Genomic DNA, 12,217 nt, shown 5'->3' with positions numbered 1-12,217 from the left:
TGTATGCCTGTTTCAGGATGTGAATTTGGACTTTAGTAATACAGTGGGCTTTGAGAAATAGCTTTTCCTCCTCCTATCTTTGTTTCGTGATGACTCTTCATGGAATTTTTTACTTCTGAGTCATGTAGCCTGCTTTATCAGGCATTAAACAGTTGGCCCAAAAAGGTAATACTTGAACCACGGATATTCAGTCCAATAAAAACAAAATAGATTTGAATATCCGCAATGTCAGTAATTAACTATTTTCACACTTCCTTGTGATTATTCAAAAGAGTCTCTAGTTTAATACTGAATGCAGGTACATTATCCAGTGTACTAGTCTGGCAAAAAGACAATGTCTAGCAGAAGGGAAAGATTGATTATTTAAAAAAAAAAAAAAAAAGACGGTTATAATGTACCTTTAACAATAGTTAATTCCATTCAGGGCATTTAGTCAAAGCACAGTAATAAAAGCCACATGTATAGTGGACCAAGCATACTATGAGTCACTTTAAATATATGATCTTTAGTTTTCCCATCATCCTTACAATATAGGTAACAGCCCTCTGCAGAGAGAGATAAATATTTATATATACACATAATATATATACATATGAATGACACATATGTTTCTCATTGTTTAAAAACAACCTGAGGTCAGCTTAAATGTATTTGCCAGCGTGGATTCAGTTTCCTCACCTAGAAAATTGGTATTGAAGTATTAATTAATTTTCAGACTCAATCTACTTCTAGAATTCTTTTTTTTTTATTATTATTATTTATGATAGTCACACACAGAGAGAGAGAGAGAGACAGAGAGGCAGAGACACAGGCGGAGGGAGAAGCAGGCTCCATGCACCGGAGCCCGACGTGGGATTCGATCCCGGGTCTCCAGGATCGCGCCCTGGGCCAAAGGCAGGCGCCAAACTGCTGCACCACCCAGGGATCCCCTATTTCTAGAATTCTTTGAATATTTCATTATTTAGAATTAATTTAGTCAACTGGCTTGTCTAACTAAAGAATAATTTACACTTATTGATGTGTGAAATTGTCATTATTTTTGTTGCTTTTTTATTTTTATACTTAAATCTGTAGAAACAAAAGTGTTTTTTAACCTATGTCAAAAATGATATATAATTATATTGGCTTTCACTTTCATAAATGTGGCAAAATGGGAGAAATTTGAGTAACTGAGAAAGTGAGTCTATGAATGAGTGAATTTATTTCTTTGAGGCAAACTAAGACAGGCCTTGCTTTTGGACTAGAATGTTACTTTGTTATCAGAGTCACTTTTATAAAAGTGCTGCAGTAAACAGTTTTTCTAAAACAGCTTCATTGAGATACAGTTTATTATTTAAAGTGGTTTTTAGTATATTCACAGAGTTGTACAACCCATCACCGCAATTTTAAGAACCTTCCATCACCCCAAAAATAAATCCCATGCTTATTAAAATTCACTACCTATTTCCTCGTAAGCTCTTTATCCCCTACAGCTCTTAGGCCTAGGTAAAGCTCTTAGGCCTAGGTAACCACTAGTCTACTTCATGTTTCTATAGATTTGCTTAATCTAGATGTGTCATTGCAATATTTGTTCAATTGACGGACATTTGGGTTATTTCCACTTTTTGGCTGTTAAGAGTAATACTGCTATGAACATTTGGTTACAACTTTCTGTGCAACCATATGTTTTTATTTCTCTTGGATATATACTTGGGAGTAGAATTGCTGGGTCATATGGTAACTATGTTTAATCTTTTGAGGAACTACTAGACTGCCAAAGTGGAGGCACCATTTTACAAACGTATATGGGGATTGATTCCAGTTTCTCTACATCCTCACCAATACTTGTTACTTAACATCAGTGTATTGAGTGTTGATCCAAAAGCTGTTTATCTCTGTAAGCTGGTTGAAACATTTGACCTCAGTATTTTTCATCTAGCATCTTTTAAGATACCAGTAGTACTGAGTTATAAAATGGGTATATGAGAGAGCCAGTCTTTTTTATGTAGATTATACTCAGTCTGAAAGTATATTGGAAGAAAAGATTTCATCCATAATAACAACACACAATTTTTTAAAAATCCAGGATTGCTATTTCTAATATAATTAGGTCAAAAAGAAATTGATGAAAAATCTACTTAAAGAAGTGTAGATAGCTAATTCCTAAATGGAAAAAAAAAACCTCAAAAATTACTAATAATTAAAAAACCAAAGATTTAAAAATAAGACATTTTCACCTATCAGGTTAGGAGATATTTAAAATTTAATAATTACTGGGATCCCTGGGTGGCTCAATGGTTGAGTGTCTGCCTTTGGCTCAGGTCATGATCCTGGGGTCCTTGGATCAAGTCCCACATCGGGCTCCTTGCATGGACCCTGCTTCTCCCTCTGCCTGTGTCTCTGCCTCTCTCTCTCTCTGTGTGTGTGTGTGTGTCTCTCATGAATGAATGAATAAAATCTTTAAAAAAAATAAATAAAATTAATAATTACAGAGAATTAGGAAAGATACATGGTTGGTTGTGTATATAATAACCTTTTGGAGTTCCTGTCTAAAAATTGGAATAACTCAAAATTTTTAATGAGGACACTTTATTTTATTTTTTAAGATTATTATGTATATAAAGAGATAAGGAGCAGAAACAGGGAGAGGGGCAGAGTGAGAGGGAGAAGAATAGAGAATTTCAGACTCCATGCTGAGTGTGGAGCCCAACGCATGGCTGGATTTCACAGCCCTGAGATCATGACTTGAGCTGAAACCAAGAGTGGGACACTTAACCAGCTGAGCCACCCAGGCGCCCCAAATGGGCACCTTTAATCCATTGCACTTTTAGGAAATTATCAGAAGTTATTCAAACATACAAACACTTCAGTTCAGAAATATTTGCTATATTATTCTCTAATAAAAAAGACTGAAGTACTGATACATACTACAGCATGGATTGAAAACAACTTGAAAATATGCTCAGGGAAAAAAGACAAACATGAAAACTACATATTGTATGATTCCGTTTATATGAAATGTACAGAAAAGGCAAATCTATAGATACTGAAAATAGATTAGTGGTTGCCTAGGTCTGGCAGTAGGAGGAGAGGTTGGGGGGAAATGGGGAGTGATCATTATGGGCAAGGGGCTTTTTTGAGGAGGAGATCATCAAAATGTTCTAAAATTGATTATATTGATAATTGACAACTCTGAACATACAACCATTGTGCACTTCAAATGGGTAAATTGAATGCTGTGTGAATTATACCTCAATAAAGCTATTATTAAAAATTAGGTTATTTTTAGGCTTTTAATAAAATGTGAAATATTAGCTCCTTAGGTAAGGCTGTTCCAAAGAGGTGGCGTTTGTCCTGGGTCTTGTAAAGATTCAGAGAATTTCAAGATTCAACTTGAAAAATAATAGTAAGATGCTTGTTGCATAACAAATCATCTCAAAGCACAATAGCTTTAAAAAACCCACCACTTTATAATCTCTCACACATCTATAAGTTGACTAGCTCTGCTGGTCTCATGAGAAACCTCATGCAGTGGCAATCAGAGGGCAACTGGGTCTGGAGTCCATGTGGAGGCTCACCTGGGATGCTGGTATAGTCGGTTTTCTCTGCCTCTTTGTATAGTCTCACCACAAGGAAGTGGTATCTCATTGATTTTCATTTTCTTAATGATTAGTGATGTTGAGCAGCTTTTCCTGTGCTTATTGACCATTTGTATATCTTTTGAGAACTGTTAATTTTTTTTCTTGCCTGTGCCTGTGGTGTCAGATCCAATAAATCATTGCCAAATCCAGTGTCATGAAGCTTTCTCCCTAATGTTTTCTTCCAACGGTTTTATAACTCTTACAGTTAAGTCTTTGATCCATTTTGAGTTAATTTTTGTTTACTGTGTAAGATTAAAGTTCAACTTTATTCTTATGCATTGGTTATGTTTGGATATTTTATAGTGAATTTTTGTTAGTTTTTGTAGGTTTATAATGGTATTGTGATTATATTAAGGAATTTTAATCGAGAGTTACAGGGATTTGTTCAGAATGATACAGTAGAAGGGAATAAGTGTAGGGGGAAGCCAGATTTGGCGATATGTTTGAAAATTTCCAAAATGAGGGGCACTTGGGTGCTTTAGTTGGTTAAGTGACTCTTGATATCAGCTGAGGTCTTGATGTCAGGGTCATGAGTTCAAGTCCTATGTTGGGCTCCATGTTGGGAGTGGAGCCTACTTTAAAAAAAAAAAAAAGAAAAAGGAAATTTCCAAAATGAAAAGTTAAAAGGTAGTAAACCAGGAGAATGGTATTTAGAAACCTAGATGCATGTTGGTGGAGGGATGGGGTAACTGGGTGACGGGCATTAAGGAGGGCATGTTGATATAATGAGCATTGGGTGTTATATGCAACTGAGGAATTACTTGAACTCTACATCTGAAACTAATGATATGTTAACTATATGTTAACTAATTGAATTTAAATAAAATAAGTTAACAAAAAAGAAACCTAGATGCAGAGTTTCTATTAGATGCTATAGAGAGGTCAATTAGAATAAAGATAGAAAAGGAGCTTTTGATTTTACCAGCTCTTTCCATGACCTTGGATACGGCAGTTTTAGTAGAGTATGTGGACTCAAACTGGTTAGCAGAATTTTGAGATACTCCTGGAGGATAGGAACATGGAGAAAACGGGGGAGGGGGAGGTCACTCTTGATATTAAGAAGTTATTTCTAATAAATCTAAAAGATTATAAACCTATGATTTAAAAAGTACTAAAGTATGGTGTCAAAGATCAAAGACCCTCCCCTTTTTTCTTGCCCTTCTTCTCACCCACCCCCTCCACTTTCAGTCTAGTTTGCTCTTGAGATGTGTGGCTACTGAATGAATGGAATGGCAACCTGAATGTGAGGGAGATTATTGAGAAGGAAACTCACACATGCCTTTGCCTGAGAAGAGCTAGTGGAAGGAAGGAAAAAAATGGAAATGGAACTGAGGGGGGGATATGGGATAAGGCCCAGAGAAGAGAAAAGGAAGAGATTCATTAAGGGATTCCCCAAGTTGGAGAAAGGTATAGAGGCATTCATCTCTTTGAGAGTGGAGGAAAGGAGATGGCTTCGTTTTTCTCTCATGAGTAACAGACATAGTTCTCTGCTGAGAGTGATTGAGGTTTGGATAAGGTTGGTGGCATCTTGTGTGTAGTAACATTTGGTGTACCACAGGAATGAGCAAAAGCATTGCAGTGTGGAGGACCCAGCTCAGGCCCCAACTATGATCAAGATGACTTTTTCATTGAGGAATGCCATCTTAGGGGGAGATGTGCCATCTCATTGTTTGCCAGGGATGACTCAGTTCTTTGGCTGGTTGACTAGGGAGGTATTTTTCCCTTAGCCTTTCTGTGAGTAGGTTTACTAAAACTATCCATTCACATTTGGAAACAGCTCAAGTAGAGCTACTCTTCAGTCCAGAATACTTTAGTGGCTGTGCTTCCTTTCTGTGGGCCTCTTGGATGAGGAAAGGTTCTCAGGTAAAGGAAAATATTGACAAAATGATTACATGGAGACCTCTAACCAACCATATTGTGGCAGTGAAACCACTTTCACTTCCTCCTTTAAAGAGGTAAGTAACAGAAAGCTTGTCCCTGGCCATTAGTCATATTGTAGTAAGAATCCAAGTGTAGTCAGAGTAGATTCTGTTTGTTATACTTTGAATATTTATGTTACTGAGAATTAAATTGTTTTTATATGTACCAAACTTGGTTTAATGAACCTCATGTAATATTTTGTAGAAACCGTAAAGAAAGTTATGTTACCAACTTTAGAAAATAGAATTGTCTAAAGAAATATATTTGTCCTTCTCAAATACTTCTCTATGTACATATATAATAGTTTTTCTCAAGATTTTATATAGTAGAAATGGTCTTTTCTCAAGATTTTATGTAATGAAAATTGTTTATTAAACATTAGATTTTAGAAGATTTAAAAAGTGAGCTTTACTTTTTATATTTTTTTTAGGAGACCCGTGTACAGTATCATCTCAGTTGGAGTTAGAAGAAGCCTTTAGGCTTTATGAGCTGAATAAGGATTCTGAACTCTTGATTCATGGTAAAGGAGTAATCATTTCTTACTCTCCTAGAGCTATACTTTTCTTTTAACTAACCCTATATTCTTGATCATTTTAAAACATAATCCTGATGTCATTTTTAAAAATCTCTATCCGTCATTGTTTTGTAATTGTTCATATTCAGTAGTGTCTCAAATGCTAGAGAAAATAAAATCAGTCGTCTTAAAATCTTGGGAAATTTGTTATTTGGGAATGCCTTCATGGATATTAAACTGATCATCTCTCGTGTTTAGTAGTATTCTCCTAAGTCATCACCCTACAGTTCTGTAATGTATGCAAATAATGATCTCCAAAGAGAAGGTATCTGAAATGTCCTTTCTTTTATATGAGGGCTAACAGTGAAACTATTTACATAATGAGATTAGTGTGTTAAACATCTGCAGGCCCATAAGCAGGATAGTGGTAGAGTAGAAGAGCCCAAAGTCAGCTGTCATATAACTGGTGCATTGTAGACCTGAGTATAGAAACTAGGTATTCTGGTTCCAAGTCTGTGTTCTTTTCATTCTACTGTGCTACCCCTCAAATTTTTTACGTTATGTAAAACCCACTTAATATATCACATTTAAAGGCTCTTGTGTGGCTCCATTGGTTAAGCGCCTGCCTTTGGCTCAGGTCATGATCCTGGAGTCCCATGATCGAGTTCCACATCAGGCTCCCTGCTCAACAAGGAGTCTGCTTCTCCCTCTACCTCTCCCTTGCTCATGCTCTCTCTCTCTCATTCTCTCTCTCTCAAATAAAATCTTAAAACAGATACATATCGCATTTAATTGAAATTCATTGGCAGTATTTTATGTAGCATTTTGAGGAGATCAGACCTAGAGGACTCTTTAAAACTTGAACAAATATAAATCTCCCATAAGTATAATGAGTCAACACTTTGTTATTATTCCCTTGTACTTTTGTTCACAGCGTGTTTTTAAAAAATCAGTAGTTTAATATTTCTCTGCCTTCGGAGTTTGACATAGTGACTCGTAAGGGATCCATAATCTAATTTGTTGAGGTCCTTACAGAACTTCAGAAGTCATCCATATCTGGAACCATCTCTTTCTAGAATAAAACTACAATGAATGTTTAAAGAAGTGATTGATCAATTCATTATTTTTGTATCATATTACAGAACTATTTTTCAGAAACTACCTCATATTTCAACTTTTAGGAATATATTAGGAACTGTGCATCTCATACTTTGTGTTCTTTTTAAGCCATGTCCTTTTGTACGTCATAGACTACTAGTTTTATATTCTCTTTATAAAAATGGCCTGAATTAGCATGTTTATAAATTTATAGTTCCTAAGATAAAACTTACAGTTTTTTGGATTTAGATACTCTTAGTGGTGTAAATTTTTTCCTAAAGTTAGTATACATCTTTTAAAAACTATAATGGGGGACACCTGGGTGGCTCAGTGTTTGAGCGTCTGCCTTTGGCTCAGGGTGTGACCCTGGGGTCCTGGGATCAAGTCTGGCATCGGGGTCCCCACAGGGAGCCTGCTTCTCCCTCTGCTTTTGTCTCTCTCTCTCTCTCTCTCTCTTTTTTTAAAGCATATAAGCAATATTTATTTATTTTTTTAAGATTTTATTTATTTATTTATGAGAGACCCAGAGAGAGAGAGGCAGAGACACAGGCAGAGGGAGAAGCAGGCTCCATGCAGGAAGCCTGATGTGGAACTCGATCCTGGGTCCCTAAGATCACACCCAGGGCTGAAGGCTAGGTGCTAAACTGCTGAGCCTCCGGGCTGCCCCCCCCCCCACCTTTTATAAATAGCTGAGAATGTTTATTCAAATAGGACATTTATTAGCTCCCATTACAAAACACAGTCTTATAATAGTTTCAGTTAACAGTAATACTTAGCATATTTGATCATATATACCACATTCTGGCTTTTAAGATGAGTGATATAGTATCAGAGAATTATTATTTTTAAAGATTTTATTTATTTATTCATGAGAGAGAGAAAGAGAGAGAGAGAAAGAAAGAGGCAGGGACACAGGCAGAGGGAAAAGCAGGCTCCATGCAGGGAGCCTGACATGGGACTCGATCCCCGGACTCCAGGATCACGCCCTGGGCTGAAGGCGGTGCTAAACCGCTGAGTCACCCGGGCTGCCCTGTATCAGAGAATTATTATAAAATGCAATGCTTAGATCAAATATCATCAACACTTAACAGATGCTTCTCTCTGTGTCTCTCATGAATAGAGAAATGAAATCTTAAAAAAAAAAAACTAATTTAAAAAAAGTAAAAAATAAAAACTATAATGGTTTACATTCATACTTGTATACATTTTTGTAGTTCAGTTTTAATTCTTCATAGTAGCCGACTTGACACTACAACAAAAATTTAAGGAAATAGTAGTTAATGACTTCTCTTAGGATAAAAAAAAAAAATTAGTAATATAACAGGGACTAGAATGAATAATTTGAGCTTCTAATGCATTTGATTTTGGTTGTTCACTTTCATGAAAACCTCTTTCATACAGTCTTGGTAAATGAATCTCTTGAAAAAATATTACTGAGTATACGCTAAGTATCTTGTGTCAAGAGAGGGTTAAAATTTGGGTCAGTTTTTTTATTTTAGAATTTGAAATTCTCTATAATTTATGTGTTTTAAATTTACTGTATTGATTTTAGTTTATTTTCTTTCAGTCTTCCCTTGTGTACCAGAACGTCCTGGAATGCCCTGTCCAGGAGAAGACAGTGAGTGTGTATATACTTCATATCTTTGAGTATAGGGTTATTTATGGCACAATTGCACAAGTGAAAGGAAATCAGAACTTTTAGGGCTACTTCAGTGGCTCAGTTGGTTAAGCATCTGCCTTCGGCTCAGGTCATGATCTCGGAGTCCTGGGATGGAGCCCCACGTCAGACTCCCTGCTCAGCGAGAAGTCTGCTTCTCCCTCTCCCTCTGCCCCTCCCCTCCACTCATGTTCTCGCTCTTTCTCTATCCCCCTCAGATAAATAAATAAAATCTTAAAAAAAAAAAATAAATAGAATTTTTAGTCCATCTGATTTCTTTCCTATTCTTCAGTCTAATTTAGACTGTATTAGCATCTGCCTAAACTCTTTTCCTTTGCCAGATGAAAATCAGATGGTTTGGGATGCCTGGGTGGCTCAGTGGTTGAGCATCTGCCTTCAGCTCAGGTGTGATCCCAGAGTCCTAGGATCAAGTCCCACATCATGCTCCTGTTAGGGAGCCTGCTTCTCCCTCTGCCTATGTCTCTGCCCCTCTCTGTGTCTCTCATGAATAAATAAATAAAATCGTAAAAAAAAAAAAAATCAGGTAGTTCATAGTTACAAGTTACTGACATGTGTCTTGTCACTTAATTTTGAAGATACCATGTGCCTTTATTCACCAGTTATTAACATTCTCTGTTTGCTTTATCTCTGCGTCTATATGTGTTCACACATAGACACGTATATACATAAGAAACATGCTTTATTGATTGATGAAACTTTTATTTATTTGACAGAGAGAGAGAGAGAGCACACAGGCAGGGAGAGGGAGAAACCAACTTCTCGCTGAGCAGGGGGGCTCCATGTGGAGCCTCCATGTGGGGCTCCATCCCAGGACCCTGGGATCATGACCTGAGCTGAAGGCAGATGCTTAACTGACTGAGCCACCCAGGCGCCCCAGTTCCTTGACTCTTTATGCAACTTGATGAAAAGAAAAAATTAAAGAGCTCTGAGTCTTTATGTATAGAGTTGAATGGGGGCCATGTACTATATAGGAAGATGGGGAAATTTAAGGAAGTGGGTAGAACCCTGAAACAATAATGAAAAATTTAGGTCTGGATTCAGCTAAGAATGTTTTACCAGAGTTCTGATGATGGATGGATCCAAGCCAGCATAGGCTGCCTTTATAGGGCTGTTGGAGAAGCAACTATGTAAATTCTTTGTCCAGGCCAGAGTTTTGAAAGACTTGCCATTATAGCAGGTCCTGGTTTCAGAGTCCCATCTACAAATGAATTATGGATCTATAGTACACTTTCCAGATAAAATAATCATTTCCTAACTTTTCACTATATTTCATGCTCACTTTCCCTGTGTAAAATTTGCTGGTAGAAATTTGATACCACTGCTCCCCCAGTATAATAAGTATTATTAAAATAGAGCATGGAGGAAAATTGATAACCACTAATATAGTCTCTTGGCTCTTTTAATTCCTAGGCAGCATTAATATGTTTGAATTTAAGGTATATCAAGTTGTAGTTAATGAAAGCTTCTAAAATAGGAAATTTTTTTAGGTTAAGATATTATTACTATTTTTTAAAGATTTATTTACTTATTTGAGGGGCACCTGGGTGGCTTAGTCAGTGGCTCTGTGTCTGCTGCTCCCCCTGCTTGTACTCTCTCTCTCTCATTCTCTGTCAAATAAATAAATAAATAAATAAATAAATAAATAAATAAATAAATCTTTTAAATAAGATGAGGCAGAGGGAAGGGAGAGAGAGAGAGAGAATCTCAGGCTGACTCTCCACTGAGTGCTGAATGTGGGACTTGATCCCACAACCCTGAACTCATGACCTGGGCCAAAATCAAGAGTTGAGTGCTCAATCAACTGAGCCACCTAGGCACCCTAGGTTAAAATATTATTAACAGAAATTTTCTGCTTTGGTTATTCCTAACAGAATAAATAAATTAAAAAAAAAAAAAGCATCTGTATTTAAGGTTCTGTATTGTGCTATTATGTTAAGATTTCTGATTCAGAGCATTTCAACTAGTCTTTTCTATGGTAATTTTTAAGTAGTAAACCCAGTCCTACATCTGCTTTAAAATAGGAGTTTAGAAACCTAATGGAATCCTTCTACAGTATTAACTATCACTATGGAATATTAATATTAATGACTAATAGACCATATGTATAATAGTGATTGAGTTAACTAAAATTACTCAGGTCAACTAGATTTGGTCTCATGGAACCTCTTAGTTTGTTTAGAAAAAGTATTAATATAAAAACCATTTGATTAAAGATTAATGGGGAGGAGCATCTGGGAGTCTCAGTTGGTTACTGTCTGACTCTTGATTAGGTCATGATCTCAGGGTTGTGAGATCAGCCCCACCTTGGGCTCAGGGCTGGGTGTGGAGCCTGCTTAAGATTCTCTCCCTCTTTTCCTCTTCTCCCTCTAAAAAAGAAAAGATTAATGGAGAAAATAATATTCTTATGGCTACAGAATGTCCCTTTCAGGGCATCTATAAAAAGTAAAATGTACCTTTACAACGAAGAGAACAAGCAATCGCTGCCTTTAACAGAGTTCTTGAATGCTAGTAGTGGGAGTCAGCAATCTGACATTTGTGTATCTCTTGATATGATATAGTAAGCAATACATATCACCTATATATTATTTTTGCCAAGAGTATTTGATATTGATTCTAGTAAGGAAGCAGACAAATCTAGAATGTAGGACATAATATAAGACAACTGCCTGGACTGTTTCACCAAAAAAAAAAAAAAAAAAAAAAATCAACATCACAAGGAATAAACAAATACGGCAGTGGGAATGTTTCAGCATACATTAGAGAGAAAAAAGGTCTAGCAACCAAAGATTCAATGCTTGAATCTTGATTAGATCTTGGAGAGAAAAAGAAAGCTATGAAAGATACTTTGAGGGTAAATAGGGGAATTTGCATATGAGCTTCTGTTAGGTGATATGATATTGAATTAATGTTGATTTTCTAAGACATGGTAATGGTATTACCGTTAAGTAGAATTAGGGGAAACACCCTTATTCTAAGGCGGTGAGTGGATCCTTAGGTATTTAAGGGTGAAGTGTTATGTCTGCAACTTACTCTTAAATGATTCAGGGGGAAAAAAGGCAAGTGTATAGAGGAAAGCAAACGTGGCATAATGTTGGTAATCGGTAAGTCTCCGGGAAGGATGCAGCTGTTTATTCTATTCTGTCAACTTTTCTGTGGGCTTAACATTTTTCGAAATTAAAAGTTGAGGGAAAAAAAAAAAAAGAAAAGCCCGAATAGTAATTTTTTAATACATTTTGCTCCATGGGTTATGTTTTCATTTAGTCCCTTGAGGAATTCATTTTATTTTTTCACTTTCAGGTTTTTATCAGAATCGTTTTTTTCTTGAAGTGAATATCATGAAAAAAAACACAGATTTAATTATAAAAAGACTTTTATTTGGACTTACTC

General features: G+C 36.3%; 1 protein-coding gene across 2 annotated transcripts in view; it reads left to right on the top strand.

The window, feature by feature from the left end:
* PRKCI (protein kinase C iota) overlaps positions 1-12,217 on the top strand; it is a 74,543-nt gene that overhangs the window by 28,264 nt on the left and 34,062 nt on the right. For both annotated transcript variants that reach the window (XM_072752247.1, XM_072752246.1), the window contains exons 3-4: positions 5,971-6,060; positions 8,720-8,770. In XM_072752247.1, the coding sequence (XP_072608348.1) occupies positions 5,971-6,060; positions 8,720-8,770 (141 nt within the window). The remainder of the gene's footprint in view (positions 1-5,970; positions 6,061-8,719; positions 8,771-12,217) is intronic.

The sequence above is a fragment of the Vulpes vulpes genome, chromosome 3 (assembly GCF_048418805.1).
Source record: "Vulpes vulpes isolate BD-2025 chromosome 3, VulVul3, whole genome shotgun sequence".
NCBI lineage: Eukaryota > Metazoa > Chordata > Mammalia > Carnivora > Canidae > Vulpes > Vulpes vulpes.
The sequence above is the reverse complement of the archived record's forward strand: the minus strand, read 5'-3'. Positions and strand labels throughout refer to the sequence as shown.